The sequence below is a fragment of the Colossoma macropomum genome, unplaced genomic scaffold (genome assembly GCF_904425465.1).
Source record: "Colossoma macropomum unplaced genomic scaffold, Colossoma_macropomum, whole genome shotgun sequence".
NCBI classification, from domain to species: domain Eukaryota; kingdom Metazoa; phylum Chordata; class Actinopteri; order Characiformes; family Serrasalmidae; genus Colossoma; species Colossoma macropomum.
In genome coordinates, this window is record NW_023494807.1 from 29,235,136 (window position 1) to 29,262,435 (window position 27,300).

The 27,300-nt window shown below is 39.5% G+C and overlaps 1 protein-coding gene across 1 annotated transcript; it reads right to left on the bottom strand.

The window, feature by feature from the left end:
- Window positions 1–452: 452 nt before the first annotated feature.
- Window positions 453–26,987, bottom strand: glmna (glomulin, FKBP associated protein a). The gene is made up of 19 exons (XM_036556646.1): window positions 26,601–26,987; window positions 26,412–26,486; window positions 24,937–25,062; window positions 24,735–24,848; window positions 22,990–23,098; window positions 20,711–20,960; window positions 20,197–20,296; window positions 18,473–18,654; window positions 18,331–18,384; window positions 15,854–15,884; window positions 14,616–14,705; window positions 12,477–12,518; window positions 10,497–10,570; window positions 10,256–10,340; window positions 8,529–8,638; window positions 5,644–5,707; window positions 5,429–5,564; window positions 3,311–3,387; window positions 453–1,753 (listed from the first exon to the last, which is right to left on the bottom strand). Exons 2-19 carry the CDS (start codon window positions 26,448–26,450, stop codon window positions 1,664–1,666), a joined length of 1,773 nt encoding a protein of 590 aa, XP_036412539.1. The 5' UTR covers window positions 26,451–26,486; window positions 26,601–26,987; the 3' UTR covers window positions 453–1,663.
- Between the last annotated feature and the right edge of the window lie 313 nt (window positions 26,988–27,300).

The window sequence follows — 27,300 nt, forward strand, 5'->3', positions numbered from 1 at the left end:
AGAAAAAATAAAATAATCCTCCTTCGCAGTAAAATTACAGCTCTGCTGATCGTTCAACACAGTTTTAACAGTAAATAGTTTTACACTGGAGTTAATGTAGAACTGCTAATTCACCCTTTAACCGTGGAGGCTGGCGCGCAGACTGCTGGTCACCATAGCAACACAGACAACTCGCCTAGCTAGTGGCTAACGAAACGGCAAAGAGAGAGATTTAAGACGAACATCGACAATTTGGAGACGAATGGACTTATTTGTGTTTATAATCACTCCAGCTGGTTTCCTGATACGTTTAATCTGCAACGAGAAACTGAAAAACACTAAAAAGTCACGAGGCTGAAGTCAGTTTCTCGTTCGCCAGCTTCTTGTTTGAATTGTCCCGTTTCACCTTAAATGGTGAAGCAGTTACATTCTGGTGGGAATGAGAAGCGACTTCAGCTTCATAAAAAGTCAAACGTTGAGAGATATTTTACAAGAAACTGTTCCACTTTTGAGGAGAAGTTTCCTGCCAGAGATGCGAGAAAAGCAGCTATAGCTGAGATAAAGCTTAAAGCAGAGTAAAGTTTGCTGTTCGTTTATATTTGTTAGTCTACTTTAAGACATTAACTACCACATATTAAGACATTTTCAGCCAGCATTGTAAAACATTACGTCAATAAAACAGACATAAAATGTGGCTCCCAAGGTGGTTTGATTTTTGTTAAAAGGACAAAATGGCTCTTCTTAACATTTGGGTTGCCGACCCCTGCCCTGGTCAAACGACGTGCTTTGGTGACCTGTCCATATCAACTAGTGGTATCTTCTACAGAGAACACACTTTTGCACATTTTAATGCACAATTACTGTTTATTTGCTGTTTATTTAACTGTTTCTCACAGTAGCCATAAAATGCCACTTCTGCCTGTTTTGGAGGTCCCGCAGTTGAACTATGCATTTTTTCTGCAATAACATTGCAGGAACATGTTTCGAGGAAATGCATTATTTACGAAACAGGAAGCGAATGGCCACCAGAGGGCCTGCAGAAGAGGTCAACGTAGTGGGGAGGGGCAGGAGTGGGCATAAAAGGTATGGCACATTATATATGTTTTTTCCCAATATGTTAAACTCAGCAAATAACAAGAAATTATGCACTAAAATTAGCTTTAAAATGTCATATTTAACAGTGTTCCCTGTACAAGATGTGTTAACTTATTTTTGCATAATTTGACCGGGGGTGTTCAAACTTTTGCATGCAACTGCACAATTATTTGTTGACCATTATCACCTTTGCAATGCCCGATACAGCAGAAGCTGCAATATTCAAATAAGCCCTCTAACCAATCACAGAGTTTTTCCTGTGTGCTGTGAGCATCCTGACCAACACTGGACTATCTAGATTAGTTTCTTGTATTTATAATATATTGCAAAATATATTACAATTGCAATGTGTAGCACTATAATCACAGTACTAGTATTCTGTCCATGTCCACTAGTGGTTGTCCATTTTGCAAGACTAAGGCTAATTCAAGAGCCGATCTGTTCACATTTGATGGGGCTGCCTCCCGCTGTTGCTGGGTTGTGATTTTGGAATTTCCTTGAGTGATCCGTTCTTAGAACAACAAAGCTTTTGGCAGAGCGGAAAACAGCGGGATTTGGTGGATTCCTGCTAGAAGTTCGTATCCCGGGCCTAAACTCTTCCTTTAGCCTCGGCGATCTCCTCGATTCTTGCCAAGACGCTCTCGATCAAATCAAACGTGAAGAGGGCGGACTGCAGCACCTGGAGGAAACAATGGATTGCGTTTGTGATTGAGTACTGGAGCGCTATCATTACAAAATAAAAGCTTCCTATCTCCACAGTAACCCTTGTTAAGTCTACATGTACATTATTCCACATAATAATGAGATTTTATTCCAAGTGATTTCTATTGGTCCATTTGTCATTAATGCGTACGCAATGTAAAGCTATCTGATGTTTACAAAGGGGTTACAAGGGGTTAATATAACAGGGTTGCTCTGCATTGTGAGATTTAGATGTGCTTTAAGTCCTGATTTATTTGGCCCACTGCACAACAGTGCACATCTGGTCAACAGTCAGTAAGTTGTGATTATGGGAAAACATGTTATTTACTTAAAGGGGAATTCCACCAATTTTTCAAAACATCTGTATGGTGGTGATGGTAACCAGGGGTCGCCATGACTACAACACAAATATAGCCATTTTATTTACTATCCAAAACCACTAGTGAACCTACACGAGACTTCTGAGCTTTTATATGGAATATTGATGATGGTAAAATAGTGGTAAATCTGAAAAAATGTTTTCTTTGTGGACTATATTTTGCCTTAGAATATCCTTCATGTATCCCTCCACCATGAACAGATTCAAATAAACTGATATGTTTTAGACCACTTTACCACAAAACTGTTGTAAAACAGTGTCTCAGACATCAGGCAGTGAATTCATAACCATTTCATGTAGTAACTTTCTGTGAGGGAGCTTTTAGAGGTGGACGTCTGGTTCCTATCACCACCACTGTGAACAATTCTGACTTGGCAAGTTTCTCCAAAATACTAAAAACCCTTTAATTATGTAAAAATTTTGAAAAATAGGCGGAGTCTCTTAAAAAGAAAAGTGCTCTATAATGTTCATATGATCCACACAGTCACTCTGACAGACTGTAATACAGTACAGGAAGTGTAGGGGGCGATATGGCTTCTACTGCTTCATTTAAAAAGCTCTATAATGTTCATATGATCCACACAGTCACTCTGACAGACTGTAATACACTACAGGACGTGTAGGGGGCGATATGGCTTCTACTGTTTCATTTAAAAAGCTCTATAATGTTCACATGATCCACACAGTCACTCTGACAGACTGTAATACACTACAGGAAGTGTAGGGGGCGATATGGCTTCTACTGCTTCATTTAAAAAGCTCTATAATGTTCATATGATCCACACAGTCACTCTGACAGACTGTAATACACTACAGGAAGCGTAGGGGGCGATATGGCTTCTACTGCTTCATTTAAAAGGCTCTATAATGTTCATATGATCCACACAGTCACTCTGACAGACTGTAATACACTACAGGAAGCGTAGGGGGCGATATGGCTTCTATTGTTTCATTTTAAATTCTGTTTCTTTTCTCTAGGTGTCAACACGGGCTTTTGTTTCTAGCAGTATCTGAGCTCAGAACCGGCTTTCTCTCTAACCTATTTGTAACTAGCAAGGATACTTTCTCTGGATAGACAGCAAAGCACTTTTGTAAGTCGCTCTGGATACGAGCGTCTGCTAAATGCTGTAAATGTAAATAAAAAAAATCCTTCACCTGGAGCTGCATTTCTGGAGTCATGTTGGGTAATCTCTCATTTCCTACAGTAACTGTGCAGGCCGCTGCTTTAGATTCTGCAGAGACAAAGAAAAGTTGCAAAACTTAACTTAAAATAGGTGATGTTTAAACCATAAAATATCAGATCTGATGAGACAGCATACACGCTGAAAGTGTTCCTCAGCTCTCAGCACATGATTTCCTTAAATTTTAATGCTTTAGGGGGCATTTGGGGGCAGTCGTGGGCTGGAACCAAGTCGCCGGTTCGATCCTCTGAGCCGACAGTACGTGACTGAAGTGCCCTTGAGCAAGGCACCTAACCCCCACCTGCTCCCCGGGTGCCGTGGATAGGGCTGCCCACCGCTCCGGGCAAGTGTGCTCACTGCCCCCTAGTGTGTGTGTTCACTAGTGTGTATGTGGGTGTTTCACTGCACAGATGGGTTAAAATGCGGAGGTGAAATTTCCCCATTGTGGGATTAATAAAGGTCACTTAATCAAGTGCGCTTCAGCTTGAGGTCACAAACAGATGGCTGGACATTCTCCTTCAGGATTTTTTGGTAGACAGCAGAATTCATGGTTCCATTTACCACAGCAAGTCTTCCAGGTCCTGAAGCAGCAAAACAGCCCCAGACCATCACACTACCACCACCATATTTCACTGTTGGTATGATGTTCCTTTTCTGAAATGCTGTGTTTCTTCTTTGCCAGATGTAACGGGACATACACCTTCCAAAAAGTTCAACTTTTGTCTCGTCAGTCCACAGAGTATTCTTCCAAAAGTCTTGGGGATCATCAAGATGTTTTCTGGCAAAACTGAGACGAGCCTTTATGTTCTTTTTGCTCAGCAGTGGTTTTTGTCTTGGAACTCTGCCATGCAGGCCATTTTTGCCCAGTCTCTTTCTTATGGTGGAGTCATGAACACTGACCTTAACCTGCAGTTCTTTGGATGTTGTTGTGGGGTCTTTTGTGACCTCCTGGATGAGTCATCGCTGCGCTCTTGGGGTAATTTTGGTCGGCCGGCCACTCCTGGGAAGGTTCACCACTGTTCCATGTTTTCGCCATTTGTGGATAATGGCTCTCACTGTGGTTCGCTGGAGTCCCAAAGCTTTAGGAATGGCTTTATAACCTTTTCCAGACTGATAGATCTCAATTACTTTGTTTCTCATTTGTTCCTGAATTTCTTTGCATCACAGCATGACGTCTAGCTTTTCAGGATCTTTTGGTCTACTTCACTTTGTCAAGCAGATCCTATTTATTATTTTCTTGATTGAGAACAGGTGTGGCAGTAATCAGGCCTGGGTGTGGCTAGGGAAATTGAACTCAGCTTTTCAAAGATGTGATAAACCACAGTTAATTTATGTTTTAAAGGGAGGGGGGGCAATCACTTTTTCACACAGGGCCCTGTAGGTTTGGATTTCTTTTTCCCTTAATAATAAAGTCCTTCATTTATAAACCGCATTTTGTGTTTACTTGTGTTATCTTTGTCTTAATATTTAAATTTGTTTGGTGATCTGAAACATTTAAGTGTGACGAACATGCAAAAGAATAAGAAATCAGGAAGGGGCAAACACTTTTTCACACCACTGGATTTGTCAGTATTCTATCCCCTGTGTACCCTACATCTCATTATGTATCTATCTCACAAACTGCATGTATGGAAATGTGTATATTTTGACTGTATATATTTAGAGTCTTGTATACATACATATATATATATATATTTTTTTTTTCCTTACATGTTTTTTGTATATTGATGTACTACAAGGCGTTTTTAATGGAAATTAAATGACTTTCGCACAGCACTGTGCTTGACAGTTCAGTGGTGTTTTAAAGTTACTCCAATAAAACAGACTAACAGTAAGTTTCCTTAGTGATGTGAAAGCTCAGCTCAGAAACTATCACAGTGCATCCAACAACAAAGGCAGCATGGGGCTTCTTCTATACAGTGATAGGAAACATGGTAACTCACAGAAAGCTCCAGTTCCACATACTGATCCATTTTACTGATCAATGTTGACATGCACGCTCGCCAACTACTCTCGGGGCGGATTTTAATGGGTTAAACACTGACGCAACGTTAGGGTTGACGGGGTTAATGGGTATTAAAAGATCTCCAACCTGTTCCGCTGCTCTTCTTATTCTCTTTAGCATTCTTCAGCTCCGCCTCATAATGTGCTTTAGACATGTTCAAGCCCATCCTCAGCGGCTTCAGGAAATTATCTTCGATCTTGTACAGTTCGTTCCATATTCCTGTCTGAGGAGCACAGTCAGGTTATCAAACGTCATCTGCACACTGTGAAACGTTTTAGCACACTGCTGTGGAGCAAGCCTACCTCGTTCTCCCACTCTTTATCTCTGATCAGCAGATAACGCAGCAGGTTCAGCGACTCCATGATCCTACATTAGCGCAGAATACAATACTTAAACATGAAGGAACGTCCTCTATAAACTTTAGTCAGGCTAACTGTGGTTAAATAAGACTGGGCGATTCGGCAAAAACCTATCACAATACTTCAAAACACAATATGTAAGCTGGAACATTAACCAGCAAAGCAACCATTTAACATTTCAAGATGCGAAAAAAACTATAATTTTTTTTTTAATTCAACATGCAATCAAGACGCTATTTCAGAAGGAATAAGAAGAAAAAACAAACAACTGCTCAAAATTAAAGTAACAAAATAAGATGATGTCATAACAGCCTGATGTCCAATCGGCTATTTGGTACTATTCAGTTTATTGTCACTGTCTGGACAAAACCTTATATCTCCATTTTTAACTTTTTCTATTTTAGGCAATATTTAAAAAAACACCAGCTGCATTTTATAATGTGTCAACAAATTAATAGGAAATGGACCAACAGAAATGGTCAGAATTACTTGGAATAAATCATTTCTGCATTGACTTCCACGTATGTTTTATGTTTCTCCTGCAAAGTTACCATTTTGGAGACATGAAGTTTTGTTCCAACAGCAACGTTATGCAGTTACTAGGGGTGGGAATCTCTAGGCACCTCACGATTCGATTCGATTACGATTCAGAGGCTGCGATGCGATTATAAAACGATTATCGATGCATCTTTTTTTTCTATATAGCATTCATATTTTCTCACTGTGTGAGCTCAAGTTTCGAATTCAAGTTTCAAGTTTATTTGTCATTTGCACAACATGTCAGGACATTTATACATTGAAATGCTTGTGGTGAGGCTCAGATAATCACTCTACCGAAAGTAAATAAATAAAAATACAAGAAAAACCAATTGAAATATTTTAAATATACACAGAATATACATAAAATATACACAGAATATAGAGACAATATACATTTTAAAGTGACTAAGTGACTCAGTGTTGTTATTTAAAATGACTTGGTACTTTTAAAGCAAAGTATTTGTAATGATCCATAATGAATTTACTTCCAATATCTTTTTTAATAAATCAAATGGAAGTGATGTGGTAAGTGAACTGGAAGGCTCTCATTCACTGCTCTTGTTTGGAGACGCTGCTGCTACTCATCTGTGATAAAATGCGCAGTTACGGTGAAAGAAGATCCAGTGGTGATGGACGTCCACGCAGCGCGTTACAGCTATTCTACCCGTTTTCTTTAGTGATTTTATAACTTCAGTTTTGGTCTCGTTGTAGAGACGGGGGGGGGGGCTCGCTGTGTCAGTAAAGTATCTATGGGTCGTGTGCAACATAGCGCGAAAGCCCTGTTTCACAACGACTGAGAACCGGTGTGCAGACTGCAGGTCACATAGCAGCGATGCGTTATTCGCATTTATAAGCAGCGCAGTTGGTTTCCTGGTACGTTAAATCTGCAACGAGAGACTGTCAGACAGTAAAAAGTGGCGAAGCTGAAGTCGCTTCTCTTTCGAATTCTCCCGTTCCACCTTAAATGGTGCCGCATTTACATTCAGCGCCTCAGTTAGAATTTAAGGTGAAACAGGTAAATTTGAACAAGAAGCTGGAGAATAAGAAGCGACTTCAGCCTCGTAAAACAGTCGAACGTTGAGAGACATTTAACTGATCTACTTCTGAGGAAACGTTTTCTGGCGGAGGTGGAAGAAAAGCGGCTGTAGGCGAAGCTTAAAGCAGAGCAAATATAAGTAAATCTGCGTTTTCCTTTATATTGTTTAGTCTATACTGGACATTAACACACACTGACATACTGGACATTAAATGTTGCGGCTCCCAAGGTGGTTTGATTTTTGGGGACAAAATGTTAACATTTGTGCTGTGACTCCTGACCTAACCTGGCTTTAATGCAGAGGGAGACGGTCGGATTTCTCACTCATCCATGTGTGTTTTTGTTATGTGCCGCCACAGACTGTCCGGGCGCTGCACTTCCGCACTTCCAAGTTCCGGCTTTTGCGTTCCGTCAACATTACGTTATAAATGAAATATATCTAAGCATCTAAGAATTGATTTTTTCCCGCACCCCTAGCAGTTACTATACACTAGTTGTTGCTGTTGTTTACAGGCCTTCAATATACAGGGTGATTCAAAAAGATTCATCCAATTTCAAAATTATTTATTTGACTTGTAAATCATTACAGATCAATGCAGTAAACTGTAAATGGTTTAAATGAACATAAAGTTTATTATGCAATTGTACAAGGTCTCAGTATGAACCTCCTCCAGCTGTACGGACACCATAGTCAAATTCATCCCATACTCGATTGAGCATGTCGGGTGTTGCTGCACTCACGGCTCTTTCAGTGCGATTTCGGAGATCATCCAGTGTTGTGGAACCAACAGCGAACGCTCTGAGCTGCTGGAGCTTCACTGCCCACGAAAATCACACTGCACAGTTATGACAGATTCACTCTTATTGAAGTGGAGAACGCAGAACGCTTTCTGCTCAGGGGTCTCATCTCCTCTCAGACTGAAGGGAGCCATCTTCCACTGACAGTCAGAAACTGTATGACCCCCTCTTTCAATTGGTATGTGATTGGTTCCTCGGCACCTCACGGTTGGAAAAATATGGCGCTTTGAAAACGGATGAATCTTTTTGAATCACCCTGTATTATAAATACAATCTGTCTTTTCTATGTTCTATGCAGTTGATCAGGGTTATAGAAATACTGACCACACCTATCATATACTCAGAAAAGTGCATCATGACGTAATTTATCACAATAACAGAAATATACTGTTCTACTGCCCCCGCTAAACCGAACCAATCTCAGCACACAGTGAATGTGTTTGGGCAGCCTCACCTGTCTAGACTGTGTAGTAAGTCAGTTTCTGGTCCCTGAGGAAGACACAGGACTTGGTGAAGTAGCGGCAGTAAATGTTTTCCCAGAAACCACTCGTTCTCATAACCCGGCTGGAGAAAAGAATACAAAGCAATGAACATCCAGAACTAATGCAAAAGGATGGAAACCTCGCAAATCTGACTTCACAAAAATCTGGATCGGTCATTTTTAGTTATTTAATAGAACCGTCATGTTTACAGTAACTGTAGTAACACAGTTAAGTTTTAGTTGAAAACAAAAGGAGTAAAATCTTGAAATGGCAAACGGAAAATTGTCTGATTAAGATTCTTCCTCTGTGGTAGATACAGCCAAGCGAGCTCTCCCATTGGTTAAGACTTCAGAAGCTGGACTAAAGACTTAACAATGTTAAGCCTTGGTTTCACTACACGACTGTTAAAGTCTTAAGTGATTATAAAAGGACTGGGTGTCTCAGACTATCAGACTGTTTTCTGCAGATTTTTTTGGGCAACCGAAATATTGGAGATCACAAACTACTCAACTTTTACAGGCGTAACTCACTGAACTCACGCAAACTCACGTGTTCTCCTGTTACTAGGAGACCCAAATAAACAAACGTGGAGCTGCTGCTGCTGTTTTCTCTGCCGTTTGCGCTCGTTTTAGTCATTTTTCTTTGTTTACTTGCTGTATTTTCTTCTTTCTCACTCTCAGTTTTCATTGGCTGTTGCAGGAATCCGTTCAGATTGAGTCGGTGATCAGTTTACACTAGATTACACTCAGAGTCGGGTCTAAACAATTTAACGTTTAATAAACTCTGACTGGTCTGAAACACAGCCAAGAGACCAAAAATCTGAGTCTGCCCCCCTCAAACACGACTCGACCCTCTCCAACTGTCGACGCCGACTGACCCAAACATCTGCAGACTGGAGCCGACCAGCACAGAAATCGGGGTAAAAGTCATGTAGAGTAACCCCGGCTTTAGATTAACTGCCAACATAATTAGCTACATGACTCTAGGTCTTCTGGACGTTCTAGATACGTCACTGACTGTGAATATGAGCCGTAGTCTAATCAGGTTTCAGTCAGTTGTTAAGAATGGAAAACAGCAGCAGCAGCTCTATATCAGGACTCTTTACTGAGAGTCTGTAAAACTGCTGCAGATGATAAACAGATGCTAACGTCTGTTACAAGCTTAAAATAAAACACAGAATATATTAAACTGCAACAACATGTTCATGTAAATCGTCACTAGCTTAGCGCTAACATACTGCTACAATCCCATAGCGGTGCTATCAGGTTTTTGATATTTATGTTTCAAACCGAACCTCTACAAGTTACGTTCACCACTGTTTTTTAAGAATATGATGGTGGCATCATATATTTCCTCACTCCAACTACTACAGCTAGTCACTGAAGAGCTGACATTAGCATAACTAGTGCGTCTGCCACACAAACACAGCTCTGTGATTAAAAAATGGGCCTGCACCAGGGATATCTCAGACGCACTGGAGTTTGATATTCGAAAAAAGACTGCAAATTTTATTTTGGCCAAAAAAGAAGCAAATACTTCACTGAATATTACTATTATCAATTATAATGAACTGCAACACTGAAAAGTCAATGCAGTTAAAATCTCCACCATCAGATCGATGCACTGATGCACTTTTACACCTCTAGTAATGAAGCACTCAAAACGAGAGGATAAACTCCTATAGCTAGTTTACACCAACCTTCAAGGACAAGTCGATCTGGTTTTTGATGTTCTTGATGATGTAGCCCTCGACTCCCGCATGCTCGCTTGTATTCAGCATACACCTGAAATACAGCAACACAATCACTATTATTATTATTAATCCTGCATTGAGTGGAGAAAAATGGTATATCTGCAATGCTTTGCTACATTATATATTATGGTTTGTGGCTTTGAAATGCCACAATGCAAAATGACTAATACAAGCAGGAACTTCTCACCTGAAGAACTTGTATTTGGCCTCTGTGTTAAATTTATCAATACTCAGCTGGAAAACCGACAGTCCTTTAGTCCTCTGTGAACAAAGATGATCCTCCGTCAATAAAACCCACTGATAGAACATCCTTTATAAGGTCCCTACCTTTATAACACACTGCTTATAAGCCATTATAAGCCAGGGTAAATATGCACAACCATGTTATACCTGGAGTTACTGATGCAAGCATTTGATCTATATGGGATACACAAGCAAATTATGGAGGTTATTATACACCAATCAGGCTTAACATTATGACCAGACTGTAGTCCATCTGTTTCTCTGCATACTTTGTTAGCCCCCTTTTACCCTGTTCTTCAGTGGTCAGAACCCTCATGGACCCCATCAGAGCAGGTACTATTTGGATGGTGGATCATTCTTAGCACTGCAGCAACACTGACGTGGTGGTGGTGGCGTATTAGTGTGTGTTGTGCTGGTCTGAGTGGATCAGACACAGCAGTGCTGCTGGAGTTTTTAAACACTGTGTCCACTCACTGTCCACTCTATTAGACACTCCTACCTTGTCAGTCTACCTTGTAGATGTAAAGTCAGAGACGATAGCTCATCTGCTGCTGCACAGTTTGTGTTGGTCATCCTCTAGTCCTTCATCAGTGGTCACAGAACGCTGCCCACTGGACGCTGTTGGTTGGATATTTTTGGTTGGTGGACTATTCTCAGTCCAGCAGTGACTCTGAGATGTTTAAAAACTCCAGCAGCACTGCTGTGTCTGATCCACTCAGACCAGCACACTAACACACCACCACCAAGTAAGTGTTATTGCAGTGCTGACCCAAATAGTACCTGCTCTGTGAGGGTCCATGGGGGTCCTGACCACTGAAGAACAGGGTAAAAGGGGGCTAACAAAGTATGCAGAGAAACAGATGGACTACAGTCTGTAACTGTAGAACTACAAAGTGCACCTATATAGTAAGTGGAGCTGATAAAATGGACAATGAGTGTAGAAACAAGGAGGTGGTCATAATGTTATGCCTGATCGGTGTAGATTGGCTATTTACGCAAAAGTTCATGAGATGGACTGCTGTACAGTGAAATATATCTCACAGTATAGCACGATGTCTAGTGTATTACTGCAGTATTACACGTTTTATTATCAGGAAACAAAAAATCGAGAGATAATAATCACAGAAAGTCAAAGCCAATCACAATGACTTATTCATCAAAGTTGGGTAATGGTTCGTGATTTGTCCACCTTTAATGGCATAACTACTCCATCTGATTCATTAAACATTCATACGACGTGGAATCAGGTGGAGATTTGACTGCAAATGATGAATCAGCCTCAGTGCGTGAAATCAAGCGCCAGTTTATCAACCCCTCAATCACACATCATTTACATGAAGCACGCCCTGATTCACGCAGATGTTTCAGCAGGAATAAATTGACAGCATTCAGCGGCTTCTAACCCAATGACTGCGCTTGTAGGCGGAGTTTGAGGTTGAGCAGTGAGTGCACTACTCCCCCTACTGACCAACCTTTATAGTGTTAAAATTACAACCACTGGAAAGAACAGAGTGTTTATTTTGTAGCCTGTATGAAACAAAAGCACCATGTAAAATGTCTTCAAACAGAAGATGGAATATTTGCTTTATGTCCATGTAAAATAAGTACATTCACTTTGGTACTGGATTGCCATGTGCATATATGATCACTACTTTTGTTGTGTTCTATTGTATTCTTGTTACTGACATTACAGATGATATTTACATACACTCCTGCCAGACGTGAGTTTGATCGTTCAGATACACCAAAGATGAAACTGATGAATCACAAAACTGTCTGTATAATTTGCATGCGCTCTGTTAATGATCAGATTTGACTGTATGCAGCTTTTATGACAGACTAAGGCCTAATGTGATGTCGGAACAACTGTGGTGTAATATAGAGATCGTTAAACAAAAAAAAAACTACAAACTGTTTGACTTACCACAGTCTGAACCGGACATAACGTCATCACTTTTACTAAATTCTGAAAGGAGAAGCAGAAACAGTAATGGAAAAAATGATGCATTACTGATACAAAGATATGTCTGAGTGGGTTGTGAAAAAGTTGTACCCTTTTTGGTAACCCTGCTACACAACATGCCATAAACATGCCATGGCAGCTCATAACAGCATGACATCTCCCATAGCCATGTCATGAACATGCTATGTCAGTGTTATGCAGCAGTTCTCAACCAGCCAGAGTGTCTAATTGTAAATAACTTGAGTGCTGTGATTTAGATCATAGCACAACATTACACACCATATTTACACAAAGTAAAGAAAAAAGTAAAGCACAGAAGCACAAGCCCCTCCCCCCCCCCAAAAAAAAATATATATATATTTTTAACCCTGTCAGTTACTTCCGCCCAAAAAAGTAGTTCCAGGTGCCGTATTACAGAAAAGTCTGAGATCTGCTTTGTTGTCATGGCAGCTTCAGTTAAGACTGAATTTAGGACAGAAGCCATTACAGAACAACAGTTCTTAAGTGTATAATCTTATTTCCAGATGAGAAAACGGTTTTACAGAAACATCCAAAATATCCTAAATATTTTCTTAACTTTAAGATAAACCCCCGAGCGTCTTAATGTCACACATCAACCCGTGTCACTGGAGAGCTTGGACTTCAGCTCCCAGAACCCTCAGCAGGATCACGTGACGCTGCAACTTCCCTCCAACTCGGAAACCTCGATGGACTGCATTACCCTCAATGCTGTGGGGAATCACATGACCTCTGAAGAGATCACACGCTCCTATCAGAGGTCGCACTCACCCGAATACTAAATGTTTGCACCTGTGTTTTCAGCCATATGACTTAGTTAGAGTAGCTTTTAAGCCCGGGCTGTAGTTTAGCTCTTTGCGAGGTATTGCTTCCTCCAGAACATACTGAGCGTTTCTCCCGAGTGTTATTTGCTGTACGTTTTTGACCTTTGTTTCGTTATTTGACTTTGCCTTTTGCCTTAGCCCTTTTGTACTGTTGCCTGTCTTTACTGATCTGTGTTTTTGGACCTTTGCCTGTTTTTTGGACTTAGGGTTAGGGTTGTTTTTGCCTTGCCCTTTTTGACTTTGTCTGTTCGGTGATATTATCACCGCTTTGTTTTGTCTTTTGGATTTGACCCACGCCTGCCTTTTTGACCACGCATCTGCCTAGCCCTATTAAAACGCCTATAGTCCTTTTAATCCGCGAGCGTCTGGTTTCTGACGAACTGTTACACTTAACTTCTGTTTTAATCGTCTGTTTCTATTGTTTTGTGCAGTGACCGGCAGCACAGCTCACTATAACCAGCATAATGACGCTAAACTTATCTACACTGAAAACGGCGCTTTGACTTGAGAGGTTTTTTCTAAACAGTGCTTTTTAAGAACTCAGACGCTGCAGACTCGATCTCCACCGTCCCTCTGATGACCTTCGAGTGTTAATGTTCATGCTGATGATGAAATATTACAGTGATGGTGGTGAATAATGAGGAGACGGAGCTGAACGTGTGTCTGTTTATTAGGAGGAGTAACGTTAGCGCGCTCGGCTAAAGCGTTTGGGAAATGAAACTGAAACCGACAAACAGCTCGAAGAGCTGAAACAATATAATTAATTCTCAGTTTATCGCGCTTTAGTTTTATTTGGCCTCGTTTACCTCAGTAACGGTAGCTAACGTTAGCTGTCTGACTAACTAGCTTGATAACGTGTTTACGTTTCAGCTGTGCCTGTACGGTCGGTTGCTAGGTAACAGACATGACAGTTGATTGTCGACTTCAGTCGAGTAAGTTAAGATTTCCTAACTTTGGATAAGAAAAGATGCTGAAAGATCAGTTAAGATTCCTAAATTAAGATCAGATTTGCTTCTGTAATACGAATTTGTGAAAAATCTTATCTTGACCTGTCAGATCGTAAGTTAAGCCAAAAAGATAGGAAGTTTCTGTAATACGGCTCCAGGTGCTTAGAGCATTTTGTTAGAACCTTTTCTTAGCGATGATAGACCTTACGGTGAAAACTGCTGTTATCAACTGGATGCTTCTCAACCAATCAGACTGTGTGTTTGGAATTAACTGTGGTATAAAAAAATACTACTCCAAGAGGCCGAGTTACCTGTGGGACGCTAAAAAACGTTTTTAGATCCAGAAGGTCCACAGGCAGACTGCAGTCCTCCACTCTCACCAGAGTTTTCTCATACAGCTCCTGTGGAGAGAAAGTGAGCACTGCAGTCATAACCAGAGATGAAGTGATGCTGATGGATATATCTAGTCTTTTGCAGTGAGTGCGTTTACATGCACTCAATAATGCGATCATAATTGGATTTCTGCAGTAAATGGTCATGTAAACGCCATACTTCGATCTAGAAATGCAATTAAGAAATCTGATAAAGAGGCTGGATTTTAGCTCAGTAATCAGATTTCTCAGTGCATATAAACTCTTACTCTGATTTCTTTCGGATTCTCAGTCTGCGCATGTGTGGAATAGACTGCTGTACCGGACATAAGCAAGCAGTGTTGCCGCTGGACACAGCAAAACACTTTTGGAGCGACACTGAAACCAAATACATTATTGAATGAAGGATTTAAATATTCTTCATCTTCTAGATGACGTATGTTCATATTTTCAGGTAAAGTGGTGCAAAGTTTTTTAAAAAGTTGTGACATGGGCTCCCGAGTGGCACAACCGTCTAAGCGTTGGCCCTGTCATCAGGAGATTGCGAGTTCGATCCCTGGTGATGCTACAGCCGTCCGTAGCCGGGAGTCCGAGAGAGCACAATTGGCCTCGCTCTCTCAGGGTGGGTAGGATGGCCCCTCCTTCTCCCCCCATCACTCAGCGCGATGCTAGTCAGCGCAGGCGTCTGTTAGCTGACGTAACAGATCTGGCGGTTGGCGCTTTCCTCCGAGCGCGTTCGGCTGTCCAGTGACGTTGCGTGAGCGGCAGTTCGAAAAGAAGCGGTGGTTGGCTTCACAGGTCTCGGAGGAAGCCTGTGTTAGCCTTCACCCTCCTAGCGTTGATAGCATTGTGTGATTGGGGGAGTCCTAACTAGCGGGTGGAATTGGAGACGATTAAATTGGGGAGAAAATCGGGTAAAAATTTCAAAAGTTGTGACATGAAGTTTGAGGTTTACATTATGTTTACGTCACGTCTTCTTCTGTGAGTTTATTGGCTGGTTGCAAAGCAGAAATCTGATTACTGCCTGACTCATGTAGACCTGGAGTTTCCACATCATCTGATTACTCAAGTGCACATAAACACGTTGATCAGATTACTGACAAAATCTGATTTTCTGCAGTTATCAGATTATTAAGTGCATGTAAACACACTCAGTGTTTTAATTACTATGTTCTTACCAGTCCTTTCTGTACCCGTGATTCTTCAGTTCTGTAATAGACAAAGACAGAAAAACATGAAAATAAAGAGAATTAAAATCAAATAAAGAGTAAAAATCAATTATGCTGAGCATTTGTAGTTAGAAAGTGTGTACATACAAGAAAGTGCAAGGCAGCTCTACAAAATACATATTCAGTGCTTGAACTGAGGGCGGATGAAAGGGTTGCCATCTCCTCAGACAAAAAATGACAAATACTATCCACCTTGTAAAACCTCCTCTCCATCTGGGGCTGGACAATATGACAAAGCTGATATTGTTATTGTGATAAATTACGTAATTAAATAAATTTATAAATCAATCTGCTTCTTTAACATATCGTGGTTATGCAGAATTGCATGCTTCACTTTTCATTGGTGATGCTGTGGACTTTTGGTACAGGGTGCACAGCGGCCATCTGTGGTTATCCTACTAATTTGGGCTAGTCTGAAAATGCAGTCGTGGCAATCTGTATTTCGTACACTCCTTTTAGGGTTCTTCAGTAAAGAAAATGGTTCCATAAAAAACCATGAACACTCGAAGACCACTTTGCATGATTACAGTGTTCGTTGCATCACGGAAGGAGTTCTTCAGATTGATGGAGAATGTGCTGTAGATGGTTCTGTACAGAACCTTTTTGAAAATGGTTCTGTATAGCACCCAAAAGGGTTCTACAAACTTGTAACAACAGAACAATCATTTTGGGTGCCATATAGAACCATTTTCAAAAAGTTTCTGTATAGAACCATCTACAGCACATTCTCCATCAATCTGAAGAACTCCTTCCGTGATGCAGTGAACACTTTAATCATGCAAAGGGTTCTTCGAGTGTTCATGGTTCTTTTTATTTACTAAAGAACCCTTGAAGAACCATCTTTTTAAGAGTGCGGTTATTATTTTGTAGTTAAATGAAAAGAAAAAATGATCTCACAGGCAGTTCTGTCAGCTGCATCTCCAGAGTGTGAATGGCTGCAATGTTGCTAACATTATGGTGTTGCTGTGGAGTTTTGTTAAGGGGAATTATAAAATAAATAGTTCCGGTCCTAAAATCTGATTTGCTGCGTTCGAAGCCGTTGAAAATCCACGATATACACGCACCTATGACCACCTCACAATGACTGAACTCTATCACTGCATCATGGTGTGAAAAACCCTTCTGCTGTTCATGGATTAATCTTTGACTCTAAGTAGTGCACTATGTAGGGAGCAGGGAGCCATTTGAGATTCAGCCCCAGTGTGAGAAGAGGGCGCCGCTGGATTGATGCTAAATAAGACTCGCGGTGATAATCTGCTGACCAAAACTGGCTGGCCACTTATAAAAGTGAAGGTTTTTGCATTAAACAGTGCTGTGTTATCACATGTTTATTATTATTAGAAGACAAAAAGTTTAAAAATTCATTAAATGACTGCAAAATACAGCGATGGGCGGCCGAACTTTCTTCTCCTCATTCAGCGGCCCATAAAACCGTACTGTAAAAGAACTACATTTCTTGGCGGAACACTTGGTTAGGTCGACTTCTATTAATAATAACTCAAATTACTTTTTGGAACAATTGTGTATTTTATCATATGTTATGTTACGTTTTATAAAAGCAATACTGTGTGTTACATTGATTTTATCACAGGGAGGGGAGTTTTAGGCTGAGAACCCCCTTCCTGTGATAAAATCCCAGTAACCCACAGCCTCTCGCGGCTTACTGCTTTATTAAATGCTGATTAAAGAACCAGCATGTTGAGAGGTACTAACAGCGTTACATACAGTGAGCAGCACTGAGTGGTTTTCTTGAGGATGAATAAAAATTTCAATAAAAACGTAAATGAAAACAAAAACAAAGTGCAAGAAAAGTAAGATACAAGAATAAAACTGTATGAATTAAATGATAACTATAATGTCGATAAACAGACAGTATGAATTAAATGATAACTATAATGTCGATAAACAAACAGTATGAATTAAATGATAACTATAATGTCGATAAACAGACAGTATGAATTAAATGATAACTACAATGTCGATAAACAGACAGTATGAATTAAATGATAACTACAATGTCGATAAACAGACAGTATGAATTAAATGATAACTATAATGTCGATAAACAAACAGTATGAATTAAATGATAACTACAATGTCGATAAACAGACAATATGAATTAAATGATAACTATAATGTCGATAAACAGACAGTATGAATTAAATGATAACTATAATGTCGATAAACAGACAGTATGAATTAAATGATAACTATAATGTCGATAAACAGACAGTATGAATTAAATGATAGCTATAATGTCGATAAACAGACAGTATGAATTAAATGATAACTATAATGTTGATAAACAAAATAAAATGAATAATTTTCTGAAGGCGTCATAATTAAAACAGTCTAAAAAGATGATGGTTTAAGCTTCAGCTCAGTGTCTGAACTGTGGACATTAACGGGTAAATTGTTCCACATACCTGCTCAGCAACAGCTCAACATATTCCATGTTGCACTGAAGGAGAAAAATCGGGCTGGAAAACGACACAAAGCATGATTAAAAGATTAATACACAAAATAATCCTGTGTCCTGTAATTCTTAGAAATCTTGTAGCTGTTCACCTCAGGACTGCAGGGAAGATGTCCATGGCAATGTGCTTCACAAAGAGTAAATGGGCCAAACAGGCCAAAGACTCCTTAGGATATCTAACCTCCTCCTCCAGAAAGCCGGGCACTTCTCTCTTCCGCAGCATGTTGTGGCACAGCAAGTCGGGCAGGGACTCACCGATGCTGGACAGGATGACCTACAGACAGAGAAAATTCAACGTTTAAAAGGTAAGAAGGTTAACGTTTCGTCTGAAGTCTTAAATGTTTGGTTTAGAGTCTTAAAGTTCCACCAATCTTCCAAAACATTCTGCATAATTCAGTGATTAAGACGTAAACAAATGAATTCAGAGTGAAATGGTTCATCGTAGGGTTCATCGTAGGTTTCTTTACAGTGGTGGTGATAGGAACCAGGGGTCGCCATGGCTACAACACAAATGTTGCCATTTTTTTTTTCTATCCAAATCCACCAATGAACTACTTCTGAGCTTTATATGGAATATTGATCATTTTACAATTGAAAAAACTAGAAATGGAAAGTTTCTTGAGAAATCCAGCTAATTACTGTAAACTGTTAAAACGGTAGAAGATTGTTGATGGTTGCTAAAGTGTTGTTTAAATGTTGCTATGCGGTTGCTATGGTACTCAAGGTGGTGGTACGGTGTCCCAGGTTGCTGCTAAGGTGAGTCCTATGCTATTAAATACACTGGAATCTTAAGTCCACTGCCACCTTAAATGTGTTTATACCTTACATCCCACCACCTTAAATTCATAGCTACCTTAAATCCACTGCCACCTTTAATTGACTGCCAGCTTAAATCCACTGCTACACTAAATCCAGTGCCACCTTAAATCTAGTGCTACCTTAAGTCTCCTGCTAACTTTAATGCACTGCCACCTTAAATTTACTGATATCTTAAATTCACTTCCACCTTCGACTTACTGATATCTTAAATCCCCTGCTACCTTAAATACACTGCTACCTTAAAACCACTGCTCCCTTAATGCCACTAATATCTTAAATCCAATGCCCCCTTAAATTTGTTGCTACTTTAAAACCACTGCTCCCTTAAATGCACTGCCACCTTAAATTCACTGCTCGAAAACTGCGGGACAAGAAACATTTTATTTTTTGAGCATAGAATGATAATAATAATAATAAGATTACGAAGTACAGTAAATTGGCTCTTTCAAGCCAACTTAAAAAAAAAAAGTTTTCTTTGGGAACTATTTTACCTCACAACGCCCTGCATGTATCCCTCCACCATGAATGTATTTAAAAAAAATATATATGTCTTCGGCTAAAATCTTCTCAAAACTATCGTAAAACAGTGTCTCAGTCATCAGGCAGTGAATTCATAACCATTTCATGTAGTAACTTTCTGTGAGGGAGCTTTTAGAGGTGGACGTCTGGTTCCTATCATCACCACTGTGAACAACTCTGACTCTGCAAGTTCCTCTAAAACAACACATTTCACGCCAAACCACTCTGAATGACTTGTTTTATACCCTAACCATTTAATTATGTGGAAATTTTGATAAATCTGCAAGACTGCCCTTTAAGTCACGTCTAATAAACTTGCTTATTTGGTTGTGTATGACATATTGTTATCTATAAAAATGGATTAAGCATGCCACAAAGCTCACAACAACGCTTTAGTCTACACTTCAAGATAACAGGATGTCATATAGTGTCAGAAATCATCATTAGGCAAACTTGACTGAAGAAAAATGGGTTTTACCAGGATTTCTGTGGCGAAGTCTCTGAGAGGGGATTGCTCTAATGTGTCTGGATCCTTCAGCTGCACCTCCAGAAGAGGCTCACTTAAACTCCTCATACAGCTAGAAACACAGCAAAACCATGTGAGTGCTCTCCATTAACTCTCATCAATTCTATTCTCATTTACTCATTTATTTTTTTATAAGACATGAATTCTGATTAACTGTAAGGAATGTAGCATGAACTAATCTGTTAGAGCACATGTTCTCAATCCTGGTCCTGGATGGAGGGGTGCTGTTATTGTCTTAACTTTTAATCCAGGCTGTCTCCAGGAATTTGCTTCATCCTGAACCAGCCAATCAAATCCCATCTCCTCTGAGAAAGTATTGCAGGGCTGTAGGCTCCCACATCGACTCAGGAAGACTTTATTAATTAGATCTAGTTTGCCTGAGCAGGTAAAACACCAAAATGCACAAGTCCAGTGTTTCTCCAGGATGAGGATTGAGAACTTGTGCATTAGCATATGTGGAACCTACAATTTCAGTATTTCCCCTTTTAGCTCATCGTCCCTGGAGATGCTGCGACTGTGTTTAACGTTCTCCTTGACCTCCTCCACGAATGGCCTGATGAAGTCTAGCAACGCAGTACAGCAACGACACAAACCAAACACATCGTCTTCCTCCTGCTCTTTACTCAGGGGCACCGGCAGCTGGACTACCTGGCCGAGGAGGGTGGACAGAGCCATGCCCACCGAGGAGGGCTTCTTCTTTCCCAGCTTCAGCAACACTGTAAATAAGAGACACAAAATCGGTGGAATTTAACACTGCAGGCTTATTATTCAGTTATTCGTCTTAAACTTATTGTTCAATATACAATTACAATTATTTAATAACAACCATGAAATATTCACTACCTACTATGATTTATTCAGTATCTACTATGAATTATTCAATAACTACTATGAATTATTCAGTAACTACTGAGTTATTTAGTATCTACTATGAATTATTCAGTAACTACTATGAATTATTCAGTATCTACTATGAATTATTCAGTATCTACCATGAATTATTCAGTATCTACTATGAATTATTCAATAACTACTATGAATTATTCAGTATCTATTATGAATTATTCAGTAACTATTATGAGTTATTTAGTATCTACTATGAATTATTCAGTAACTACTATGAATTATTCAGTATCTACTATGAATTATTCAGTAACTATTATGAGTTATTCAGTAACTACTATGAATTATTCAGTATCTACTATGAATTATTCAGTATCTACTATGAATTATTCAATAACTACTATGAATTATTCAGTATCTATTATGAATTATTCAGTAACTATTATGAGTTATTCAGTATCTACTATGAATTATTCAGTAACTACTATGAATTATTCAGGATCTACTATGAATTATTCAGTACCTATTATGAGTTATTCAGTAACTACTATGAATTATTCAGTATCTACTATGAATTATTCAGTATCTACTATGAATTATTCAATAACTACTATGAATTATTCAGTATCTACTATGAATTATTCAGTAACTATTATGAGTTATTCAGTAACTACTATGAATTATTCAGTATCTACTATGAATTACTATGAATTATTCAGTATCTACTATTAATTATTCAGTAACTACTATGAATTATTCAGTAACTATTATGAATTATTCAGTATCTACTATGAATTATTCAGTAACTACTATTATCAGCATATAAACTGCTTTTATGTGCATCATGTAAAGAAAAGAACCTACACCAGCAGGAGCTCATGAGTGCCTATGTTTGCAGTAACAACTTTCGAAACGAGGGGCAACATAGTTTATCACCAAAACACTGAGTTGCTCATTATTATGGTAGTTAATAGGTGATTTTCACTAAAGATTTTAATGAATATCAGTTGACGTAAAAGCCTGTTAGCTAAAGCGTGCACAGAAAGTACACCGATCAGGCATAACATTATGACCACCTCCTTGTTTCTGTGCTCATTGTCCATTTTATCAGCTCCACTTACTATATAGGTGCACTTTGTAGTTCTACAGTTACAGACTGTGAGTGGATCAGACACAGCAGTGCTGCTGGAGTTTTTAAACACCTCAGTGTCACTGCTGGACTAAGAATAGTCCACCAACCAAAAATATCCAGGCAACAGCATCCTGTGACCACTGATGAAGGACTAGAGGATGACCAACACAAACTGTGCAGCAGCAGATGAGCTATCGCCTCTGACTTTACATCTACAAGGTGGACCGGCAAGGTAGGAGTGTCTAATAGAGTGGACAGTGAGTGGACACAGTGTTTAAAAACTCCAGCAGCACTGCTGTGTCTGATCCACTCAGACCAGCGCAACACACACTAACACACCACCACCACGTCAGTGTCACTGCAGTGCTGAGAATGATCCACCACCCAAATAGTACCTGCTCTGTGAGGGTCCATGGGGGTCCTGACCACTGAAGAACAGGGTAAAAGGGGGCTAACAAAGTATGCAGAGAAACAGATGGACTACAGTCTGTAACTGTAGAACTACAAAGTGCACCTATATAGTAAGTGGAGCTGATAAAATGGACAATGAGCGTAGAAACAAGGAGGTGGTCATAATGTTAGGCCTGATCGGTGTAGGTCTGCAGCTTACCATGGGTCAGGGTTGGTGACCCCTGTTGTAAAAAGAGTGTAATTTTAACCAGTCGTCTAGATTCGGATGGCTGTTCCTGTGCAAAGTTTCCAGGAAACTCTCCTATGATTGCTGATTTGAATACATCCAGACCTGAAAAGACAGAGAAGGTGATGTTTACCTGTCTGTAAGGGCTTCAGCAGAAGGATGATGGTCTCAGCAATGGCATCAGAGTCTGCTTCTTCCACCTGCTCCAGCAGGCCCACCACGAGCTCTTTAGGGCTGCAGACCTGATATACAAATACATCAGAGAGAGTGAACATCACACAAGATCAGTGATCAGGCTGAGAGGGTCTCTTTAAAAAGGAACTCTGGTACAGAGTGATTACTGACTACCTGTTAAAGATGTAATCTGTGACATAATCCAAAGAGGTAACGATTTCTGGAGGATTATTTGTCTTTTTAAAGCCATAAAATTCAATAAAGAGAATTTCAGGCAATGTAACACAAGACAGATAAGAAAACTTCACTGCATTATGAAACAAAGTTATATTTTATAGGTGACACAACTGTCTGTGCTTTGTGTGTCCTATGTCCATTTGGCAATCTTAATTTATATTCACATTTTGCAGGTGTTAAGCAGGTATTCAAATAAGGCATGTGTAGTTTTTATTATCTTGTTTTTTTTAGCAAGTGTGTAAAGCAGAACTGCAGCGAATGTGGAGACATAAGAGCTGATGATGTTTCACACGAACAGTCACTAATGTCACGTTTATTGAAACTGCCACATCTACCGAAGCAGAGCAACATATCGCTGCTGTCAGAAGAAAACCTCGTATCTCCAAAACGGTAACTTTACAGGAGAAGGAAAAAACCTACTTTACTTTTAATGTAAGTCAATGGAACCAGATTTTTTTCCAAGTCATTTTGGGTCGTTTCTTTTGGTCCATTCTTCACGAAATGTACACACAATGTAAAGAGCAACAGGCATTTTCAAAATATGTTAAAAACTGAAAAATGAAAAAAATGAAGATACAATGTTTTCTTCCGACAACAGCGATATGGAAAGTCTAAGGCTACGTTTACATTACCAGGCTAAAGTGGCACAAATCTGATCTCTTCAAATCCAACCTGAGACACTTTCATATGTGGTCCTAGATCGGATACGTATCCGATTCGTGGCCGTGGGACATTAATGTGACGCTCAGATCGGAATTCATGTGCTTTTTTTCCACTGCGTGTGCGCCATCATTCAGCGTTACCATGGCAGCAGTGCCGAACAGAAGTTAAAGCCTGTAAACGGTCTTCAAAGCTCAGGACTGGCTTTCTCTCTAAACTATCTCTAACTAGCAAAGATGCTTTCTCTGGATAGACAACAAAGCACTTTTTGTAAATCGCTCTGGCTGGGAGCATCTGCTAAACGCTGTAAATGTAAAATGTAAATGTTTAACCACACATTGCGTGCAATTACACCTTTTCACCATAGAGGTCTCCAAATCCCCAAATCTTACACAGTGTGGCTTTATGTTACAATGTTTTCTAAAAGCTGCAACACACAAAGTAAACAAAATGTTATTTGAATGTTTTACAAGCTTCAAATGTCCATATTTAGGCCACAGCTGCCTTAATTAAAGCCAACACGGGAAAATGAATATACACCACCATTAGCCTGGCACTAACATAGCAAGCCCCATAGAGATGCCAGCAGACATGAGCATTATGGTAATGGCAATATCATCAGGAGTGCTACACAGTGGTTTTAATGTAATCCTGCTAGTAAACATCATTTTTTTTACTGTATCTGTAATCTACTCACTTTATTTCCTTTTTTTGTATCCTGATTACGTAACGGCTTTACATGTACGTCCGGAGCTACTCTGCAAGTGAAGAAAAGCTGATCTCCATTGAAAATGCTCCAAAACAAACCTCTATTAAGTGTGTGAGGATGGCATGGCAATGCGGAAGGTTCTTGTCTTCCTTCTTCAGCAGAACCTTCACCAGAGGCTCCAACAGGTTCCATCCCATGCATCTCACGATATTCTTTGAATGGAGGAAAAAGAAAGCCTCTTGAATTTGACCTCCGCACTTATTTCACAGACAAGATCACGGAACACATCACAGTTATTACCGTATTTTTCTCATCGATGACAATACTCAGCACTTGAGCACTGTCGCCTTGCTCAATGCAGGTCTTCCCTGCGGACTGGAACAGGTCAAAGTCGACCGGAGAGAAGTTTTCACCCTGGATGGCTTGCTGAGGAGAAGCAGAGTGAAAAAATGAGTTTTGAATAAGAGTCTGAATATGATGAATATGAATACTATGGATGTCGTTTCCACCACTGGAAAAAAAATACATAGCAAGTAGACTTCAGTAAGTCATATTAACGAGAAAATTTGACATAATTATGAATTAATATTGTATAGTTATGATGTGCAATCTCATAATAATCTCATAATTATGGCTTAATATCTCATAATTGACAGTCTCTCATAATTTTGACTTACTATCTCATAATTGTGACAATGTCTGACTATGACTTAGCATTTCATAGTTTTGACTTACTTCATCAGAGTTATGACTTGCAATCTCATAACAATGGCTTATTATCTCAGAGAAATGAATTGCTATGTCATAATTATGACTTGTACTCTCATAATTGTGACTTAGCATCTCCTAATAATGACAATTCTTACTTAATATCACATAATTATGACTTTATCAGAGTTATTGCAATCTCATCATTATGACTTAATATCTCATACTTATGACTTAGTATATCATAAAAAGGATTACTTTGTCATAATTATGACTTATACTCCCATAATTATGACTTAGTATATTATAAAAACGATTACTATGTCATAATTATTACTTATACTCCCATAATTATGACTTACTATCTCATAATTGTGATGTAGAATCTCATAATAATGACAATGTCAAAATTATGACTTAGTATCTCATAATTAGGACTTACTTTGTCACAGTTATGACTTGCAATTTAATAATAATAACTTAGTATCTCAGAGAAATGACTTACTATGCCATAATTATGACTTATACTTCCACAATTATGACTTACTATCTCATTATTCTGGCTTAGCGTCTCATAATAATGACAATTACGACTTAGTACCTCATAATTAAGACTTACTTTCTCAAAGATTCTCTCATTACTATGACCTAACATCTCACATAAATTACTTAGTATCTCAGAGAAACGACTTATTATGCCATAATTATGACTTATACTCCCTTAGCATCTCATAATAATGACAATTACGACTTGGCACCTCATAATTATGACTTACTTTCTCAAAGATTCTCTCATTACTATGACTTAATATCTCATAATTATGACTTACTGTCTCATAATTATGAAAACATTTTAAGTAATTATTATGAGATAGCCAGTCACAATTATGAGTTAGAAAGTCATAATTACGAACCTGAATCTCATAATTATGAGTCACTAAGTCCTAATTATGGAAAACATCCTCATTATTTTGACTCGCACTACAGTGTATATAGTGATATATATTTTTCTCCAGTGTGTGAAACGGGCTTCCATACGAATCCCGCTGAGCTCCATTCAGCCTTACACATCTCTGGACGACATCACTGAACTGCTCTAGAGCCATTTTCACCGCATTCTCCTCTTCTTTCACACAGACCGCCTGCAGTGATGAGAACACGCTCAGTAACGCCGGATGTGCTTCATCACGCCAAAGAAATGAGCCGAAATTCCACTAAATCAGTCCGAAATGTGTGAAATAAGCAGCATCACTCACCAGCTTTACGTCCACTACAGCATCTGCAGCCCAGTCCCTGCACCGCGCTGCCCTTTTACACCACTTTACGCTCTTATTCCTTTATTTAAACTGAATTTAAGACTTTGTGACTCACTTGTTTTCCAATGCAGCCAGTTCATCTGCTAACTTAGCTGGCTGCGCAGCAAAATGGTCAGAAGAGTTTGCGCAAAAAACAGTAACCCTCCCTCGCAGAAGCTTTTCTGAGCAACGAAAAATAAATACAGAAATACAGAGAGAGCTTACTTTGATTCAAAAGCCACTCAAAAGCTGAAAAAAATAGGACCAGCTTCAGTGTCGGCGGGTTAGCTAGCTACACGCCTCCTGACGTGAAAGACAGCGCGGTTTGGACCACGCTTGTTGCTTCGCGGTTGCCGTAGAGCTGTGACGGAATCATGGCTCTGTCCCAAATCGAGCCCTAGATCCATACATAGTAAACAATTCTCTCCTCTGCTTAAAAAGGGACCGATTTTTCAGAACGACTGAATGATTCAGCGGCTGAGATGTAAACAGAGTCATTCAGAGTGGTTTGGTGTGAAACGCTCTGTTTTTGAGAAACTTACCGAGTCAGAGTTGTTCACAGTGGCGGTGATAGGAACCAGACGTCCACCTCTAAAAGCTCCCTCACAGAAAGTTACTGAAATGGTTGATAATCACGCTGCCTGATGACTGAGACACTGTT

Coding starts and splice junctions, on each gene's coding strand:
- glmna (XM_036556646.1), bottom strand. CDS start 26,450: ATGGCTCTAGAGCAGTTCAGTGATGTCGTCCAGAGATGT. Junction 20,297..20,710: donor AAAGGGGAAATACTGAAATT/GTAGGTTCCACA, acceptor CTGTGTTTCTAG/CTGTATGAGGAGTTTAAGTG. Junction 5,708..8,528: donor TTACTACACAGTCTAGACAG/GTGAGGCTGCCC, acceptor GCGCTAATGTAG/GATCATGGAGTCGCTGAACC.